We start from the raw sequence: 21957 nt of genomic DNA on the forward strand, positions 1-21957 counted from the left end.
GCACAGAACTGTGAGAAATAAACTTCTCCACAACTGTGGGAAATTCATTTCTGTTGTTTATAAGCCATCCAGCTTATGGTCTTTTGTTATAGACTATGTTTTTTCTCTTTACCCTTTATTTTGAAATAATTTTAGACTCACAAGAAGTTGCAAAAACAATATGTACATTTCACCTAGCTTCCCACCCCCCCACCCCGTAAAAATGAAATAACATCTTTTTTTTTTCTTTCTTTTTTTAGATACACCATCTTGCTCTGTCACCCAGACTGGAATGCAGTGGCACAATCAAAGCTCACTGCAACCTTGAACTCCTGGGCTCAGCAATCCTCCTGCCTCAACCTTCCAAGTAACTAGAACTATAGGCATGCACCACCATACCCAGCTAAGTTTTTATTTTTATTTTTATTTTTGTAAAGATGGGTTCTCACTGAGTGCCCAGGCTGGTTTCAAACTCCTGGCCTCGAGTGACCTTCCTGCCTCAGCCTCCCAAAGTGCTGGGACTACAGGTGTGAGCTACCACACCAGGCCCCATGATAACATCTTACATAATTATAGTAGGTATTCAAACCAGGAGATTGGCCAGGCGCAGTGGCCCACACCTGTAAGGTGTCAACCTCTGCCTCCGGGGTAGCCTGGACTGCAGGTGTGCACCACCAAGCCCGGGTAATTTTTGTGTTTTTAGTAGAGAAAAACTAGAATTTAGTTTTGTCAGCCAGGCTGGTCTCAAAATCCTGAGCTCAGGCAATCCGCCCACCTAGGCCTCCCAAAGTGCTGGGATTATAGGCATGAGCCACCATCCCCGGCCTGATCTTTGTGGATGCTTTTTACCAGGATAAGGAAGTTCCTCTCTTCCGAGTTTACTAAGTGCTTTTATCATGAATAGGTGTTGAATTTTGTCAAATGCTTTTTCTGCACCACTGGATATCGTGTCGTTTTTCTTTAGCCTGTTATATGATGGATTGGACTGATTTTTGTTGAGTCAGCTTTAAATTCTAGGAATAAAACACATTCGTTTGTGTATATTCATTTTTAAATATATTGCTGGGTTCAGTATACTAGTATTTTGTTGAAGATGATATGCATCTATACTAATGAGAGATTTTGGTCTGTACTTTTTTTGGTACTTTTTTTTTTTTTTTTTTTTAGGTGGATTCTTGCTCTTGCTCTGTCACCCAGGCTGGAGTGCAGTGGTGCAATCTTGGTTCACTGCAAACTCTGCCTCCTGGGTTCAAGTGATTCTCCTGCCTCAGCCTCCCAAGTAGCTGGAACTACACGTGCACACCACCAAGTCTGGCTAATTTTTTTTTTTCTTTTTGGAGACAGTGTTTTGCTCTTGTTGCCCAGGTTGGAGTGTAATGGCATGATCTCAGCTCACTGGCAACCTCTTCCTCCCAGGTTCAAGTGATTCTCCTGCCTCAGCCTCCCGAGTAGCTGGGATTACAGGCATGCGCCACCATGTCCTGGCTAATTGTTTGTGTTTTTAGTAGAGATGTGGTTTCTCCATGTTGGTCAGGCTGGTCTCGAGCTCCTGACCTCGGGTGATCCACCTGCCTCGGCCTCCCAAAGTGCTGGGATTACAAGGGTGAGCCACCGTGCCCGACGATTTTTGATATGATTTTTGTCTGGTTGTGCTTTCAGGGTAATGCTGACTTCATAAAATGAATTGAGAAATGTTTCCTCTTCGTCTATTTTTTGGAAAAGATTATGTAAAATTAATATTATTTCTTCTTTAAATGTTTGGTAGAATTCTCCAGCGAAATCGTCTGGGACTGGAGATTTCTTTTTCAGAAGATTTTAAACTATGAATTTATCCCCTGTTTGCTCAAGGGCAGTGATGGCAATGAGGGCTCTGCCCATAGTTCCAGTGCTGGGCACAGTAACCAGTGGAGAGAAAAAAAGATGGGATTTATTTGTGATGTTTCTCTGGAGTAAGACAGGTGTTGTCAAAAAGGTTCCGTCCTGCTCAATGCCCCCTTTCCTTGTCGTTTGGCTAAAAAGAGCAGTCTTTTCTTGGGGTGTTTCTTTTGTCTGCTACTTGTATGGTGTTTCCAGATTCTGAGATTCTCCAGTCCAGAATATACAAGTGAAAAAATTAAATAGGAAACTAACCTCCATATCCTTTTTTGAATCCTAAAGTATCTAGCTAATTTTCCATATTTTCTCCACTTTTCAGTCTTCTGCTGTTTATTTTATGTGTTTCGTCCAGGGTTTTTAGCTGTAGCTGAAGGAAGAGATATGGTAGAATGTGTTTACTCCTCCTTGTGTGGAACACATACACCCTTGGGTTTTTGACCTGAACAACTGGAAGGATGGATTTACCATCAACCGAGATGGGAAAGACTATAGGTAGAACAGGTTTGCTCACGAAGATCAGCGCTCTGGTTTGGTTACGTTAAGTTTGAAATATCTACTATTCAAACGAGTGGGTATATTGAATAGGGCAATCATACATGTCTAGATTTTAGGAGAGAATGTTGAGGTTGGGGATGTACATTTGGGTGTAATCCAGTAGACAGAATGCCTTTAAAACCATGGTACTGAAAAAGATCACCAAAGATGGAGGAAGAAAAAGAAAAAAAAAAAAAAACAAAACCCAGCACATGCACCTGAGATGTAGGAGCTGATGACGGAGGTCTGTGGTATCCTGGAAGCCAACTGAATAAAAATGTTTCAAGAAAAAGGCAGCAATCACCTGTGTTAAATATTGCTAATCAAAAATAGTATTTTGGAGTTAGATCTAGCATTGAATTTCGCAAAGTAGAGTCTACTGGAGACTTTGATAAGAAAAGTTTAAGTGAGTGATGGGAGAAAGAAAGGTTGGAGTGGATTTATGGGACAACAGCAATAGAGGAATTGGATTGCAAGTACAGATAATTCTTTTGAGGACTTTTGTTGCAAAGAGGAGAAAATAAATGGGGAAGGCATTGGCAGGGCAAGAAGGGTTAATGGATGACTTTAATTTTATTTATTTATTGTTTAGATGAAGGAAATAAGAGCACGTATGCTCTTGGAAATGATCTGGTAGAGGATGAAAAAATGCTAATGTAGCAGAGAGAGAGGAGAAATGTTGAAGTGACTCCATGAGTGTATGAGTGCTCTGGTTTGAATGTCTGCATTCCTCCAAAATTCATGTTGAAATTTAATCCTCAATCCAAGAGTGGTAAGTGGTGGGGCCTTTAGGAAGCAACTAGGTGAATGGGATTAGTACCCTTAAAAAATAAAATGGCTTGAGGGAGCGTTTTTGGCCCTTTTGACCCTTCCACCGTGTGAGCACACAGCAAGAAGCTGCGAGTGAGGAACAGGCCCTCACCAGACACTGAATCCACTGGTGCCTAGATCTTGGACTTCCCAGCCTCCAGATCTGTAAGAAATAAATTCTTGTTCTTTAGTAATTATCCAGTGTAAGGCAGTTTGTTATAGCAGCCCTAGTGAACTAAGACAATGAGAAAGAATGAGATTTGGCACATAAATTGAGGCATTGGCTTGAGATGGCTTTGTTCATCTGTGGGCAATAGGTGAAGAGGCAAGTATGTAGGTGGAGATGTGAAGAGAGTCTGTGAAGTCTCTTCTCAGTGAAGTATGAAGCAAGATCATCTGCCTTTGAGTGTGGGTAGAAGGTATTCGAAGTTTGAGAAGAGAAGCAAAGGTATGAAATAGCTAAGAGGGCCAAGTTCTGTTGCTCATGCCTGTAATCCCAGCACTTTTGGAGGCTGAGGCAGACAGGATCTTTTGAGGTCAGGAGTTCAAGACCAGACTGGCTAACATGGTGAAACCCTGTATCTACTAAAAATACAAAAAAAAAAAAAAAATTAGCTGGGTGTGGTGGCAGGCACCTGTAGTCCCAACTACTCGGGGCGCTGGGCCAGGAAAATCACTTGAGCCTGGTAGGCAGAGGTTGCAGTGTGCTGAGATCATGCCATTGTACTCCAGCCTGGGCAACAGAGCAAGACTCTGTCTCAAAATAAATAAATAAATAAATAAATAAAATAAATAAAATAGCTAAGAGAGTTGGGGAGAGAATGGACTATGGGAAGGTACTAAGGCCCACCAGAGTTTTGTCACAAATGTAAAGTGATTCCAATTAGAGTGGCTGTGTGTACGTGGTGTAACCTGGTGGCAGAATGCCATAAATCCAGCTTGAGTCTCTCACTGCTTTCAATTGTCCCCTTCTCTCACTCTTATCACCTCTTATCATCCCATTGTTTTTGAACAAAGTACAGAAAACAAAGCATTGCAACAAATTTGAGGCAGCAGTTCCAAACATGCGCTTTGCAGTGACATGGAGCATTTTTGAGCTGTGAACATAGCGGCATCTGTTGGACACTGTATGAATTATTAGCTCAAGAGAGTTCACAGTTTTATAATTGCATGGTACTTACATCCCTTTCCATTACATACTTTCTTTGTCGAGCTGAGTTTTCAGCCATTGCTGAAATAAAAGCAAGTATCGCACAAGAATCAGCGTGGTGTTCCATCCAATTCCAAAGTTTGAGGAGTTATGTCATGCCCAACAGGCACACACATCTCACTCAGTAATTGTGGTTAAGAATGAAATAGGCCAGGCGCGGTGGCTCAGGCCTGTAATCCCAGCACTTTGGGAGGCCGAGGCAGGCAGATCACGAGGTCAAGAGATCGAGACCATCCTGGCCAACATGGTGAAACCCCGTCTCTACTAAAAATACAAAAATTAGCTGGGCGTGGTGGCATGTGCCTGTAGTCCCAGCTATTTGGGAGGCTGAGGCAGGAGAATCGCTTGAACCTGGAAGGTGGAGGTTGCAGTGAGCCGAGATCACGCCACTAAACTCCAGCCTGGCGACAGAGTGAAACTCAGTCTCAAAAAAGAAAACAAAAGAAAAGAAAAAGAAGAGGAAATAAAAATATTTTTATTTCAACTTATATGTACTATTCTTTAAGCAACAACTAAGTTGTTAAGATATGAATAAGGTCAGGCACAGTGGCTCATGCCTGTAAACCCAGCAGTTTGGGAGGCTGAGGTGGTTGGATTGTCTGAGGTCAGGAGTTTGAGACCAGTTGAGCCAACATGGTGAAACCCAGGCTCTACCAAAAATACAAAAAAATTAGCTGGGCGTGGTCGCAGGTGCCTGCAATCCCAGCTACTCGGGAAGCTGAGGCAGGGGAATTGCTTGAACCAGGGAGTGGAGGCTGCAGTGAGCCGAGATCACGCCAGCCTGGGTGACAGAGCGAGACTCCGTCTCAAAAAAGAAAAAAGATATGAGTAATAATTGTTTAGACCTAAGCTACTTTTAGTGCTATCATTAGCAATTTATTTTGACCTAGAGGTGCAGTGGAAAAGTTAGAGATGTTAAGGGCACCAGTAATTGATAAAATGTGGGAACCTCTGACTTAAAAATGAATTCCTGTTGCTTTCTCTTTTTCTTCCACATACTGGGTCAAGGCCCCGAAAAGTGCAGTTGTATGCGGTAAAACTCAGAAATTCTCTTGCCAAAGTCTAAATCTTGCAGGGAAATCGCTTATGACAAACACTCTCTCCACCCCACCCCACCAAGTTCCCTCATTACCTTAAAACTTGAGCCTAAATATCTCTCCCTGGTTTTAATAGCATATGGCTACACCATGACCATTTGTTATAATATGGGAATTTAAAGCCAAGAGCAAACATGTGCCTTTTGGCTCCCCCAGAGTCTTACATCTCTAAAAGAAGCCAGAACATGTGGGTCACCAGAAGACTTGGCTTGGACGTTTATCGTTTTGTCAACATCTACTCCAAATAGGTAATTCCTGATAGATGACTTAGGCCAAATAATTGTGGCCTCAGGACTGCTTTCTTTTTGCCAGCAGAGATACCAGTAATAAACGAATGTGTACTGGGGAAATGAGATGCCACCAGGTGGTGTTTGTTTATATGTCTATGTGTCTATATGTGTTAGGAACCTTTCAAGAGACTGTCTCCCTTCCCTGACCTGACACTGTGAGTTTTGCAAGTCAAGATTGTGCTTTGCAGCAAAAGAAACTCTCAACAGAGTAAACAAACAATCTACAGAAAGAGAAAATATTTGCAAATCATGCATCCAACAGAAAATTTATATCCAGAATTTATAAGGAACCTAAATAAATCCAGAAGAAAAAGCGACTCCATTAAAAAGTGGGTAAAGGACATGAACAGATACTTCTCAAAAGGAGACATACAAGCAGCCAACAAACATACGAACACATACTCAACATCAGTAATCATCAGAGAAATGCACAATGAGATACTACTATCTCACACCAGTCAGAATGGCTATTATCAAAAAGTCAAAAAATAATAGATGTTGGTGAGGTTGTAGAGAAAAAGGAACATTTATACACTGTTAGTGGGAATGCAAATTAGTTCAGCCACTATGAAAAGCAGTTAGAAGATCTCTCAGAGAACCAAAAATAGAACAACCATTTGACCCAGCAATCCCATTACTGGGTATATACCCAAAGGAAAATAAATCATTCTTCCAAAAAGACATGTACTCGTATGTTCATCACAGCACTATTCACAGTAGCAGAGATGGAATCAACATAGGTGTCCATTAACAGTGGATTGGATAAAGAAAAATGTGGTACATATACACCATGCAATACTGTGCAGTCACAAAAAAGAACAAAATTATGTCCTTTGTAGTAACATAGAAGCAGACAGAAGCAGTTATCCTAAATTAACCAATGGAGAAACAGGCAACCAAATATCACATGTTCTCCTTGATAAGTGGGAGCTAAATCTTGGGTTCACTTGGACCTGAAGATGGGAACAATAGACACTGGGGACCCCAAAAGAAAGAAATGAGGGAGGAAGGGAGGGAGTCCTATTGGTACTATGTTCACTATCTGGGTGATGGGATAAATAGAAGCCCAAACTTCAGTACCACGCAATATACTCTTGTAAAAAACCTGCATGTATACCCCTGAATCTAAAATAAAAATGGAAATTAAAAAATAGATTGTGCTGGCCATGCACGGTGGCTCACACCCATAATCCCAGCGCTTTGGGAGGCTGAGGTGGGTGGATCATGAAGTCAAGAGATTGAGACCATCCTGGCCAACATGGTGAAATGCCGTCTCTACTAAAAATACAAAAATTAGCTGGGTGTGGTGGTGCATGCCTGTAGTCCCAGCTACTCGGGAGGCTGAGGCAGGAGAATTGCTTGAACCTGGGAGGCAGAGGTTTCAGTGAGCTGAGATCACGCCACTGTACTCCAGCCTGGCGACAGATCGGGACTCCATCTCAAAAAAAAAAAAAAAAAGATTATGCTTTGTTAATCCAGGTGCGGTATCACACACCTATAATCCCACTTACTTGGCTTAAGCCCAGGAGTTCAAGACCAGCCTGGGCAACATAATGAGACCTAGTCTCAAAAAAGATAGTTTAAAAAATAGTAAATGTTTGAGTGACAGATACCCTAATTACTCTGATTTGATCATTATACATTGTATGCTTGTATCAAAATATCACATAAACCCCATAAATATGTACAGCCATTTTGTATTCATAAAAATTAAAATTAAAACAAATTAAAGATTGTGCTTTGTTAATTTTTGTTATGTTCAGTATCCAGGACAAGGCATGGTATATGGTAGACTTTGAATTTGTTGCTTACAATATGGAAAATAATAAATTGATGCTATCTGCATAAGCAGATATACTATAAAAACTGAAAAAGCTTGAGCTTCAGGGCCCCAAAGATTTGTAAAAGTAAGATAGGCTTACTGCAATTTGTTAAAAATATTATTTCCATTTTGACTTACCCTCCATCACGTCTGACTTCAAGTCAGTGAGTATAGGATAGGTTACAAATATTTTGGGGATTAGATTTAGGGGAAGTTGAGTTAGGGTGCATTTAGACTAGATGTAGTGGGCTATATATTTGTGCAATTGACATTCACTTTGATATATATTTCTATCAAAGTGTAGGAATAGCTTCCAGGAATCCTTCTGCCCACTTTAAAGGACATATCCTAGGTGGTGAAATAAGGGGGCAAAGTCAGGGGCTACATCCCAACATGAAAGCCTCCTACAGTGTCCAGGACCAAAGGATTGTGCAAAGAGAGGAGAAACGGGTTGAAATGCACAATATGAGAAACTAGTCGGCAGAAAAAGGCTTCTTTTCATCAGGTGTGTACAATTATAAGCGGCTAATCTTTCTCTACAACTTCTAGTCAAAAAGGATGTTCCCTTCTGACAAGAATATACTCAAAAGAGCAGAGCATGCACTATCCATTTACTAGTCTTTCTTTTTTGATGGGAATTGCATGACATGGGGTTCGCCAGAGTTTTTGTGTTTGTGCAGTATAAACTCATACCGATACCACAAACAGCAAGGACATCTCTATGTGAAGTCACACATTTTATGAGTCCCAACCTATTGGTTTGCACCTTACCATATCTGATGTATCCGTTTCTGGTGAAGTCTGGTGGTTCCTGATGAAACGGTACGCAAAATTGCCAGAGTCAGCAAAAGTGCCTGGACTTTCTAAATTGTTAATGGTAAATAACAAATTTCAATCTATCACTAGAAGATTGGATTACTTTCTATCTTTATATAAAAACACTTCACGAGGAAGCCATTGGACATTATATGATTTTATTAACAGAATATCACAATAGCGACCAGCTGTCCACTTCAGAGGAGTTTAGCTATGGTAATGTCAGCTGCGAAAAACTGTAGTAAGGGACCCCGAGAGCGACCCCAGCAACTTTTTTGAGGAACTCCATATATTCCAAGAACTTGAAATCTTTGCCACTAGGGGAACTCTGAAGTTTCTTTTCTTTAAGGTTGCAGGGGGAATAGTCCAGCGAATGGTTTTGGGTATAACCTCCAGTGAGTCTGCTGGTACACAGGCAAAAAAAAAGGGCTGGTTTTGTTTTCTTTCAGAATAGAAGTTGATATCGTTGTGATGAGGTTTTGATGTTGATTTATGTTTGCTTTGGAAACAATCCAGTCTTTCTGAGTCATAATCATACACTCTCTTCTTCCTGTCACATTTCTCTTTACTGTGTGTATAACTGTAATTGTGGTCCCAATGACTGTTGTTCTTCCTAAATAAATCAGATCTGGCCTTCTTTCTTTCTTTGCTTTCTGGGTGCATGTGAGACGTGCCTTGTTTTTTTGCAAGATGTAATTTAATATTTGATTCAGTTAAGGAAGCTAAAGAGTAACTTGTTCTGCTCTTGCTAGTCCATGGAAGTTTCTCTTCACTGAATGATACACTAGATGACCTAGACTGAATTTCCACAGTATTTAATGAACTATGACACAACCAGTCAGGAGATTTCATTTTGAAAGATGATCTGTATTTCCTGCTTTTGTGGGACTTACAGGAAGGTGATGTAATAATTAAGGTTTCTTTTCTGCACTCTCTAGTACAATGGGAACCTGAATCTTCACTGTAAAATGATTTCAAATCAGTTGTGATTTTGTAGAGATTTTCCAAAGGAATGCCTGTCTGCAATTCAAATAGAATGTTTTCTGATTCCTGACTTAAATAAGTGTTGGCTTCCAGAAACATACATTCCTCACTCTCACTTACTTCAAGACATGAACATTTGTCCAAGTCAGCTGGACTCTCAATATCTGTCTGAATATCAATAAAATCTTCAGAAATCTGAGTTTCATGTGAAACAGCTGAACCAGTAGCATTTTTCTGGGTCCTTAAATCAACAGATTCATATGCATTCCTTTCTTGAAACCATACGTGATATTGTTTGTTTTTTTCTGGAGTCACATGGAATTCTGACCCTGAAAGAACTTGAGGATCTTTCTTCCTCAGGCTGTGCAGATCACGGTCAGAAGCACACACAAGGGTTGGCTCTGGGAATTTTCCGATGAGTGATGAGTTTTCATGGGGACTTTGCTTTTTGAAAGAAATATGTTGTTCTAACAGTTCTGTATCAATGGAAAGACTACCACTTTCTCCACCAGCATCTACTTTTTTACACATTGCAATTGTGTTTAACTTATTATGTTTGGGAAGTAAATTTGGCTCAGGGAACGTACTTCCAACAGGAAGCCCTAGGAGAAAACGAAGGTATTTGTATTGTAAATCAAGATCTATTTGATGGAGAGACTTTTCCTCAAAAAGTAACAATATTCTGTTTTGTCGTTTTGGTCCTGTGAAACCAGGATGAATACAGTTAGATAAGGGTTTCTTTCTCTCACGAGCACTGGTCATTGCATAAGATTCTCTTACAATTCTGGGAAAGGCTTTCATTTGTATCTCCAATGTTTTCACAGAAAAGTGCATGAGGAGTTTGCCTTTTTCTTTTACTGAGTGCTTTTGGAGGGTATGAGGCAATAGCATCTCACTAGCAGAAGTCACTGAAGATGTTCTATTTTCTAGCTTATTAATACTCTGTGGCTTTGTGATTGTCTCCTCACCACCACTTGAAACATCAACAGTCAGTGTCTTCATATTGCTGACAAGAGGGGAATCATTTTGGTATTTATGTTTTGAGTTAGGTTCTATGGTATCAGTCCCTTCTAGAGACATAAAGCTCACTGTTTTATGTCTCGAATAGAACCTCCAACTGTTATCTTTTAAAATAGTCCCTTTTGGATAAAAGTTGAACATTTGTAAAGATTTTCTTGCCATCTCTGGTAGCAGATTCAGTTGTATTTCAAGTGCTTTTGACTCTAAATGTTTAGTAAGCTTATTTCTTTCTTTGGGAGTAAACTGTTCTAAAAGGGGTTTGTGCTGCAGTTTGGGGTATATTGCTGTTGATATTGTATCTGGACCCTCTGGAAAAGGTGGTGACTTCAAGTCGTCAGGCTTATAGGCTTGTATGTTACCCAGTTTATCAGAAGAAACTTTGTCTTGGATCATATTTTTAACCTGGGATTGAGAGATATCTTTGGTTGCTTCACAAATGGGAAGTAAATGTTCTGCATTTGTACTGTCTGCAACTATTTTGACTTCATTACTTTTAACTTGAGGCGGTATGGGCACAGTTCCTGGGAAAGCTTTTTGTTGCTGAACCTTTTGTGTGCTCATATCCCATACTGGTTCACTCTGATCCCTTTGCTTGGGTAACTTTGGATCTTCAAGCATAGATGGACACTCTGTGGGTGTCAGAACGCGTTTTGGAATCTTTTCTTCCTGCTTGATGATACGTAACTCTGGTGTTTTAATGATCCTTGAGACATCATGCCCTGGAACAATCTGTTCTTTGGTTTGTGCCTTTAAGTATTTTTTATTCATTTCACTTCTGAGGTTTGCTTCTGATTTGACATTAGAAAGTTTCTGCATTTGTTGTTTGTCCACTGCAAAGGGCTGGGGATCTTGTGGAACTGTGTTTGTAAAATTCTGTTCCCGTTTTACAATTGTTAAAGTGTCTCTCTTAAACATTTTCTGGAATTTGGTGTTTGGTGATTTTTCCTGGAATTTAGAAAGACAGATTCTCTTTTCTCTTTCTCGGTTTGTCTTAGAGTCAGCGTGAGGTGAACGCATCATGGAAATAGAAAGACTTCTGATAAATATTCCTGAGATATCCTTACTCCACGAAACCATGTTCTTTAGCTTAACATCATACTCTAATTTCTTTCTATTGCTTGGTGTACCACGCCCTGTGATAGTACGCATCTGTGGAATTGCGTGATTCTGGATTTTCATAGTTAAATATTTGGTGCTCAATTCTCTTTTCAGATCTCTTATTGTTAATCTGCCTTTCTGGTCTTTACATTTGGGAGAAAGAGGAACATATGAATAAAATGAATCCAGAACATTTCTTTGAAATAAGTTTTGTAGTTGAATGCTTTGTTTTGCATTAGATGCTTCTAGTTCTTTTTTCTGCTTTTGCATGGTTAGGTGGCTATTCTCCCTTTCAGTGATGACCTGAGTCTTCATTTGAGATTCCTCTGCCTTTAGAGATGGAAGATGCAGGTGTGCACTACTGCTTGTGTCCATTCTTCCTCTCTTCTTCTCCAGATTGGCAGTCCTGGCCTTGTGCATCTCTGTTTTCTCTTCTTCCAGATGTAAAGCTCTGTTTGCACCTATTTTTAATTTCCCTTCTTTCTGATTCACAGTAGTACCATTGTCCATTTCTATTCTTTTATGCTCTAGATTTATATTGGTGTTTGCGTCTGTTTGATCTTTTTCCTTCAGCTCTCCTGATTGAAATGGAAAAGTCCAGGGAGGGAATAGGGACTTTGGAAGCAATTCCAGAACACCTTCCTCTTGTTTTGAAATGAGCAATGCCTGCTCCTTTCCCCCTTTTGCACGGTCAATCTCTGTCATATCCATGTGTATTCCTGGTAGCATCTGTAGGCTGGGGTGTGCTGTTGTTTTCTTGTCCACATCTGTTTCTGATAGTGTCTTCTGCTTTCCACTTTGAAGTGGAAACTTAAGAGAAAGGATAGTGTTTGGCCTGGTCTTGCGTCCACGTTCACACCGTTGGATCACTTGCTTTTTCATGACAATATCTTGTTCTTCTATATTTTGGGGGGCATTCCAACTGATGATGATACTTATTTTTTTGAGTGATCCCTTTGTCTGTGGTGCTAACACTTTGGGAGAAAACATTTTGCTGATTCTTTCATTACTTTGTACATCTTTCCCTGGCTTATCAAATTTACATGAACCTGCAAGTTCTGGAGATAGTTTTGATGAAGTTTCTTGCTGGTGAGCATCTCTCTCTGAAACAGAAAATCCTTTTGAACTTGTAGGGGTGCCAAATGTGACATACAGTTCCTCAGATATTTTCCTTAGCAGTGAGACTGAAACCTTAGGACTGATTTTATGGTTTAAGTTATCCATTATTTCAGTTTCTTGCTGAGTCTTTTTCCCTGTAAAGAGCCGTTCTAGCCTTTTCCCACTTCTTATGGTACCAAACCCTGTGAAATAAATGTCCTCATCCTCTGAATTTAAAACTAACCGATTCAAATCTCCTTCTGACCTGACTCGTGAAGGTTCGTTCCTTTGCTGGATGCTGATCATGAAGTTTGCCGTCCACTGTTGCTCTGCCTCTGGGCGGGGCACATACTGTTCTGTTTGCTTAACAATGTTTTTATCATCACCTTCAACTGAGTCTCTAGTTGCTATTTTCTGGGTATTTGAGGGTACCTGGAGATTTCGCTGTGGACAAGATGATCCTGTAATTCCTGGTGTGTCTTTGTCTATTTTGTTCCCCGAATCCAGATAAAGAGGAGGTGCTGATAATACAGAAAGAAAAGTCCTTGACAGAACCACACATGCTTCATCTTTATCTTTGTGTACTTTTTTCTCCAGTTTGTTAATATTCAACACTAATTCCTTTGCATTAAGGATATGTGACATTGGTGAAATCCTTGGCTCTTGGCAGTGTATCCTGACCCTCATATCTATCCTTTTCACTTCATGCCTGTTTTCTTTCTGTGACCTATGTGGTTTTCCTTTTCTTACATCACCACTCCTTGCCTCTGCATCTGCTGTTTTCTCTGTATCTGGTAATGCTGATGGCATTAGTGGAAGTAAAAAGGATGTCTTACCTCCAAGCCTTTCTTCATCTGCATGCGTAGCTCTCCCCAGTTTAAGGTTAGATGGTAATGGTTTGGAAAGGAGTATGCAGTGTTTTCTTTGAATCACACCTGGTGGTTTATCTTGACCTTCATGTTCCTTTCGTCCTTGCCCTCCAAAGTTCACGTGCAGTTCTGTTCTGTGGAGCATACAGGAACGAGGTGACTTCTTTGACTTCAAAGTTATATCTGTGCCTCTCATGTCGATTATTTTTTCTTGGTTCTTCTCTTCTTTTTGAGGGATATGTTGCTTTTCATTTTTAACATCTTTTGAGATATCACCAACAATGGACTCTCTATGTACAGTCTCCCCTATGTGTGATATTCTCTGCAAAATAGGTCTTTTAAGCCGTAGCATTTCATTATCTAAATGTGTTTCTTTATCCAATTCCAGTTGAGATAGGGTTGGCAATGAAGTGGATTTGGTCAGAACCGCACCTGGTTCAGCTTCACATTCCTGCGTCTTCTCTTCCTGATGTTTGGGGAATATTACGATGTTTACCTGCACATCCTCCTCTTCCTTGTTCTGCAACACATATTTTCCTTTTTGTAGAAAGATTAAAATACCACTAGCAATTGGCCTTATATATGTGCCTCCCTCAGTATCTGGTGATACCTGGAGTTTTACTAGGGGAAAAGAGGATCTTGTTAATATCGGTATGCTTTCCTCCTGGAACCCAGCACTCATGTTAAGGTGAAGTGGGGAGGATCTAGAAGGACTCTTAGACAACAAGACACCTGGCCCACTTTTAACTTTCTGGATCTTTTCCTCCTCTTGCTCTCTAGTTTTCCACTGAAGATCACTTGAACTGTGTGTATGTAAGACAGGCAATTTCTTTGCCTTCAAATACATTTTGTTGGGATCCAGTACACTGGTCGTATCCACAACTTTTTCTCTATCCTTCTCTTCTTTCCGTAGCAGGTGTGCTTTTAATTGCTTTACATTACTTGAAAGTTCTCCATGGGTTGCTTCTGGACATGCTATTCTCCCTGCATCTGATGAGTCCTTGGACCATGACTGTGGGAGAGATACTTTTGTAATTCTTACCATGTTCTCTTCTCCTTCTATTGTATCAAACTTAAGATAAGGTGGAGTAAGTAAAGAAGTATTCATGCTTGTCAGACCCATAACTTGTTTATTTTTATCTTGCTGAATGTTTCTTTTTTGTTCTTTACTTTTCCACTGCAATTTTTCGGTACTGAGTTTCTCTGAGAGTAGTAATTGCTTTGCCTTCAGGTCCGTACATTTGGGGAGTATTTTGTCTTCCGTATCTATTCTGAGTTCACCTTTCTCTTCTTCCTGTGCTATGGGTTGTACTGGTCCTTTTGAGTTGCTTAACGTGTAACCATGCAGTGACTCAGCGTATGCTTTTTTGCCTGAATCTGATGAATCCTGAATCTTGAGTGGTGGGAAACTGAATTGTGTTTTTCCTAATGTGCCTTCCTTTTCATTCCTTCTAGTGTCACAATTCAGGTAAAATGGAGGAGGAGGCAATGAAGGAGAAGGTTTCCTTGGAACCACTCCAGGTTCCTTTTTGCTTTCCTGTACTCCTTCCCCTTGCTCTTCAATATTCAAAGGGCAGTTCTTTCTATTGCATAGAAGTGCAAGTGGGGATGCCTCTGGTTTCAAATGTACCCTTTTGGGGAGTATTCTACCTTCCCTGCCTTCTATTTTTACTCTGTCCTTTGCCTCTTTATATGGCATTTGTTGATTTGCTTTTAGTATTACTTCATTTGAGCTAATACCTTCATTTGAATTTGCACATCTGCTTTTTCCTGCACCTGATGATATAGGAAGCTTTAGTTGTGAAGGAGAGAATCTATGGCGAGAGAGAGAAGGCATGAACAGATGAATTTTTGCCAGAATCATGTGAGGACATCCTGTCCTGTCCCGCTTCTGTCCTGCTCTCTCTTTCATGCCCCACTGTGGCTCCTTTCTCTTGCTCAGAGGACTGTGCTCAGTGATGCTGAACACTAGTGGAGGTACTGATGTCTTCACCTTGAAAACAGCATCACTGGGGTGCGTCAGGCCATGCGTGGATACTGTTTGTACTCTGTCTTCTTTCTGTGGGAGAAGTTGTTTCCCTTTCTTTACAAGGCTCTCTGTTGGCTTTGTAGGTGCTGTTTGCCCTGAAGGCAATGATTCCTGGATCTCAAGAGGTTGCATAAAGCTTCTTGTTATTCCTGGTTCGCCTTCCTCTTCTTTTATTGAGTCTAACTCAAGGAAAGCTGAAGAAGTGACAGAAGGACAAGTTTTGTTCAGAAGCACAACTATTTCCACCTCACTTTCTTGTGCCTTTTCCCCTTGTTTACTGATGGTCACCTGCAGTTCCTTCGTTTTTAGTATATGGGAAAGGGATGATTTCTCTGCCTTCACAGCTATGTACTTGAGATGCATTACACTTTTCTCTGAAATATTTGCTTTATCATTTTGGATCTGGGCCATGTATTTTGTTCTTTTTGAATCATCTGTGGTATCATTCAAATACAACAAAGTATATTTTAATTTCCCTGTATCTGATGATTCTATGTGCCATGAGGGTGGAAGAAAAGATCTTGTTACTCCTTGTTCCTCTTTTTTGCCTGCTGTTCCTTTGTCTAATTTACAGTGAGGTAGAGGAGGTATTGTCAGAAACTCATCTAGCTCACTTTTTCTTTCCTGTACATGTCTCAATTTTTCTTTTATGTTTGTTGGTACTTCTCTAGTTTTGGAGCCACTGCTGCCAGGAATATTGAGTGTGTGTGGAAGTGATAATTGCTCTGCCTCAAAAATTGTGCCTTCAGGTTGCATTATATAATCCACACTTACTATTTCTCCTCTATCTGCTTCTTTCTGTGGCTTGTATTCTTGTACTGTTTTTACATCATTTGAGCTATCCACCCCAAATGAGTTTGTATGTGCTATTTTCCCTGCATCAAATGATTTCTGCTGCCTTAGTTGCAAAGCAGCAGATTTTATTATTCCTTGTAAGTCTTTCTCTCCTTCTTTTCTTGTGTTCAATTCATAACGAGTTAGAGAAGACTCAGACGGCAAATATGGGAACAGAACTATTTCCTGTTTACTCTTGTGTCCATCCCTTTTCCCTTGCTCTGTGCCTATTCCATCTGCTTGCTGTTGCCCTTCAACTTCTCCATCCCTTTTCCTTTGCTCCTCACCTTCTCTGTCTTCTTTCCCTTGCTCCTGGCCTTCTCCATCCCTTTTCCCTGGCTCTTTAGGATTCAATAGTGGGTTCTGTGAAAGTGCCTTCTTTCCTTTCAGATCTTTGTCTTTTGGATGCATTAAGTCTTTCTCAGCTGATGTTTTTACTTCATCCTCTTCTTTCTGTTGCATGTAATCTTTTGCTTTTTGTACTTCACTTGTGATATCACCCTCACTAGGCACTCCATTTGCTTTTTTCTCGGTCTCTGATGATTTCTGAGGCCTTAGTTGTGAAATACCAGGTCTGATTATTCCTCGTTGGTCTCTCTCTCCTTCTATTCTTGTGTCCAACTTATAATGGGTTAGAGAAGAATTGAAAGGCAAATATAGGAACAGAACTGTTTCCTGTTCACTCTTGTCTCCGTGCATTTTCCCTTGTTCTATGCCTACTCCATCTGCTTTCTGTTGCTCTTCAACTTTGTGATCCATTTTCCCTTGCTCTGTGTCTTCCCTATCAACCTTTTCTTGTCCTGCACCTCTTCTGTCCTCTTTTCCTTGCTCCTCACCTTCTCTGTCCTCTTTCCCTTGCTCCTGAGCTTCTTGATCCATTTTCCCTGGCTCTTTAGTATTCAGTGGTAGGTCTTGTGAAAGTGCCTTCTTTCCTTTCAGACCTTTGTCTTCTGGATGCATTATGTCTTTCTTAGCAGATATTTTTACTTCATCTTTTTCTTTCTGTTGCGTGTAATCTTTTGCCTTTTGTACTTCGATTGTGATATCACCCTTACTGGCCAGTCCATCTGCTTTTTCCCCTGCCTCTGATGATTTTTGGTGTGATAGTTCTGGAAGACAGTATCTTGTTATTTCAGTGACATGCTCTGCTTTTTCTCTCCTTGTTTCCAGTTGTAAATGAGAAGGAGAGGGGATGGAAGTGCAGGCATTCATCAGAAGCACACTTGTTTCACCTTTAATATGTTCTATCTTTTTCTCTTGCTCTTTGATGTCCAACTGAATTCCCTGTGAAACTGATGATTTCATTTTCTTCAAAGGCCTATTTTTTTCCATGTTTTGCCTCTCCTGTTCTTTTTGTAGTATAGGTTCTAGGGCCTTTTTTACATGGTTTGAGATATTATCAGAAATGCACTTTTCATATGCTATTTTCTCTGTATCTGATGACTCTTGGAGATTTGGTTGTGAAAAAGAGGATCTCATTTTTATTTCCACGGCTTCCTCTCCTTTAATTGTGCCCACTTTAGAGTAAGGTGGAAAAGAGATGGAAGCAAAAGGTTTGTTCCAAATCTCAACTTGTTTATCTTTCTGAATCTTTCCCCCTTTTTCTTTGATGTTCAACACTAATTCTTGGAATACTGAAGGCTGCTTCACCTCAAGAGCCATTCTTTTGGAATGCATGTTTTTTTCCAAAGCCTTTTCCACTCTGTCTTTGTCTTTCTGTGGCATATGTTTTGCTTTTTTGATACTGCTTAAACTATCATCAATTGGCTGCTCACATTTTTCCATTGTATCTGATAATTCCTGGTGTGTTGATAATGAAAGACAGAATCTTGTTATTCTTCTCATGTACACCTCTTTTATTCTGGGATTCCATTCCAAGTGAAGTGGAGAAAGAATAGAAGCACAGAGTTTATTCTGAACTACATTTAGATTACTTTCATCTTCCTGCATAATTTTCTCTGGTTTTTTATTGCTCCATTGTGGTTCCTTTCCATGCAGTAAATGTTTAAAAGGTGATTTATTTCCTTTCAAAGTGATACATATGAGGCCCATTATGTCTTTCACATCTACTATATTTTCTCCATCTGCCTTCTTTTTCTGTGGAAAACATTTTGATTCTATTACATTACTTAAACTCTCTCTATTAACTGACTCTGCAAATGATACTAGTCTGACATTTGATGATGCCTGGAGCTTTAGTGGTGGAAGGCAGCCCTTTAGAATTCCTAACTTACCTTTACCTGCTTTTGTTCTTGAATTTGAATTACTATGTGATAGAGATGGTAAAGAAGTACACAAGTTTGTCAGTTTCATACTTGATTTACCTTTACCTTCTTGCATCTTGCCCTCTTGTTTTATAATGTCCAACAGCAAAGGAAATACCTTAATACTGAGTATATGTGGCAGTGATGACTTCCTTGGCTTCAAAATGATGTTAGGGCTTTTTATTCTTTTCACATCCATTGCTTTCACTCTATCCTTCTTCTCTCCCTGTGATATATGTTGTTTTGTCCTTTTAACATTACTTGAAATCACCCCATCAATTGTGTCTTTATTCAATTTGAAGTGAGGTAAAGAAAGAATAGACTCACATATTTTTGCTGCAACCAAATCTAGTTCACTCATTCTATGTTTCACATTGACCGTTTTCTCTGTCACGTTCCACTGCATTTCTAGTCTGTTACTTGGGGCACCACAGTCACTGGTATTGAGTATATGTGAAAATACTGATTTCTTCAGTTTTGAAGTTCTTCTTTTGTGGCATATCACGCCTTTCCTAATAACTTGTTTTATACTATCCTTCTGTCCTTTACTTTCTTGCAAAACAGGCATGGATGCAGAAAGAGAATGTAATGTTACAGGCAGACATAGTTCTTTTTGTACCTTTTCATTTGCCTTATGTGTTTCTATCTTCTTCCCAAGTCTTAACTTGGGTGAGCTATTATTTGATATTAAATCAAAGACCTGTACCCCATCTGATGATTTCATTCCTTTTGGAAATAAGAGACTTGGATATTTTATAGTTTTATGGTATGATCCTAAGAGCAGCATTGTATCTTGTTTTTTCATCTGCCTTGGAGTACTCAAGGGCATAATCCATTCTAGTCCATTCTTAGTTATAGTGCTTAGTTGATCTTCAGAAAACAAGTCTAGTCCTGGTGTCCGGCTTGATAAATTACCTCCTTCTGATAATGTTTCCTTTTCCTGAGGCATTAAATGTTGCAGGAGACAAGGATACTTTTGAGGATAAGATATATGCTCCCAAAAGTTCTCACAGGAAATTGGTAGGTACTGCCATTTTTGGCCTGTTTTGAGTAAGGCTTGTCTTTCTTTACTGTTTTGAGTATATCCAACTATGACATCCATTTGTTTTACTGCTCCTCTAGTCTGTGAAATTAAATAGTCATAATGTGGAATATCCATAGCATCTAATTTCTCTTGTTGCATAGATGTATTGAACTGAAATAGATCTGTTTTGGAGTGAGATGCAGGCTTTGGAAGAGCCTCGTATGTACATTTTTCTTCCTCCTCTGCCTGTCTTGGAAAAAGCAAGCCAATTCCTTTTGTATTTGAAGTGTGGTACCCTAAACTATCAACTGCCTTTAATGCTTTCTTTACCTTTGGTGACTTAATCTGAAGTATGTCCGTTAGAGAGTGAGAAACAGATGCTGGAAAAGCTTCGTGTGTACTTTCTTGTAGATGTTCTTTTCTTCTTTTAATATGCAGATTTATTCCTTCTGAACATGGAGGTTGATCCACCAGAATACCTACTTTGTGTGATGCTTTTTCTACCATTGGGCTTAAAACTTTTGAACTCATGATTTCTTCTACTGAGTCTTCTTTCTTGTGATTTTCAATATGAAGGTGATGTAATATGCAAGGGAAAATGGATTCCAGAATATTCTCTTTATTCTGATAACAATTACTTAGATGCTTCATCCTCAATGTTTTTGAAAAGTCAATTTTCTGTCTATTTGATTTTAATGTAATATCCAAATTTGATTGCTCTTTTCCCCAGAGATTTTCATTGAAACTTTCAGAGATGGTAACGTGTTCTTTTCTTGTTGTATTCACTGTCTGTTTTAAGTGAAGAGGGTCTTTATTGAGGAAAGATTCAGAATCCAGAATACTTTCAGGAACATGATCTGGATTCACCTGTTCTTTCTGCACTGCAGGCACTTTGTTCTGGACCTCTGAATTCGTATAAAGAAATTTCTGTCCTTTAGAACCTACAAAGATAGCAGTTTCCTTTAATCCTTCTCTTTCCAGTACATGTGAACTATTTTTTCTGTTAATGTACACATCCTCTTCCTCAGCTACCTTTCCTGTGTTTTCCAAATGAAGAGGTTCCATAATGGGGCAGGCCATAGATTCCAGGTTTGTCATAGAAATATCTTCTTGTTTCAGCAATTCTTGCTCCTGGCAAGTCTTTTGTTGAGAAGCATCCAACTCTGTAAAAAATATATTCTGTCCTTTTGAGTTTAGTGGAATATCTAGTCTCTTTGATTCTTCTCTCTCCCATGGAATTGAAACTGAATGTTTGGCAATGCCCACATCTTTTTCCTTTGTTCTTTGTGCAATGAAGAATTCAAGTTCTTCATCTGTTCTAACTCGTGGGGCGTCAAAACCACTGTAATTGATTTGTTGTGAACTAATCCTTAACGGTCCAATATAGTATTGGGATATGTCTTCTGAAATGCTTTGGTGTTTTTGTTCCTTTTCTCTAATATCTTGTTCCTGTTTTCTGAGAATGTTGGACATATCAGTACATCCCGACAATGACCTTTGCATTTCTTGTAGCGGGTTCTCCAGCTTTGGCTGTGGAAGAATGCATGCCCTGTCTTTTGACTCGTCTTTCTCCATTTTTACTTTTGTAAGCTTTTTAATGCTAGACACATAGTATCCAGAGTCATAAACAGCCTTTAGAACTCGATGTACTGCATTTTTACTCAGCTGGAATGACTTCTGCTGCTGGATGTTACCTCTCAGTTCTTTTTTATTACTTGCAGTACCATATTCAAGCAGCTGGGAAACTGGTATTCTCTTTGCCTTCAATTTTATCTGTTTGGTATGCATAGTACTTTCCACATCAGCTGTCTTTGCCTTATCTTTATGTCTTATGATTTTAGGAAAAATAGATGTGTAGGGATTAGGATAACTCCAGAGAATTCCTGAGACACACAGCTCTTGCTGTTTCTTTTGCAGGGCAAGTGTCTTGGGATCTGCCCTTGTTTTCCAGTCTGCAGTTTTAGATTCTTTCTTGTTTTCAATTTGAAGTAGATGTATCTTAGAGAAAAAAACAGATTCTTGATTAAACTCTTCTGCAACATTTATCTTTGCTTCTTCATCTATTAAATCAGCTTCTGTTTTCTCGGGAGTGATGTTCCTAGAACACACTGTATTGATTAAAGATGCTTCTGTTTTGAAAGGACCAGGCTCTCTCATTTGATTTGCTTCAAACTCAGATGGCTGGATATCCTGTGGAGCTGTTTGAAACAAAACCTGTTGTCCATACCCTTCCTTCTCCCTCACTTTTGCTTTGTTTAGGGAATTTCTTGTTTCAGAAGATTGTTCATATATATCCCAGGTACT

The 21957-nt window shown here is 39.6% G+C and overlaps 1 protein-coding gene across 1 annotated transcript in view; it reads right to left on the reverse strand.

Annotated features, from left to right (window-relative positions):
* Window positions 1–8574: 8574 nt before the first annotated feature.
* The window catches only part of CCDC168 (coiled-coil domain containing 168), a 29705-nt gene continuing 16322 nt past the window's right edge, over window positions 8575–21957 (reverse strand). The window contains exon 5 of the mRNA XM_025364746.1: window positions 8575–21735. Coding sequence (XP_025220531.1) covers window positions 8656–21735 — 13080 coding nt within the window. The 3' untranslated portion in view covers window positions 8575–8655. The remainder of the gene's footprint in view (window positions 21736–21957) is intronic.

This window comes from Theropithecus gelada, chromosome 17 (assembly GCF_003255815.1).
Source record: "Theropithecus gelada isolate Dixy chromosome 17, Tgel_1.0, whole genome shotgun sequence".
Lineage (NCBI taxonomy): Eukaryota > Metazoa > Chordata > Mammalia > Primates > Cercopithecidae > Theropithecus > Theropithecus gelada.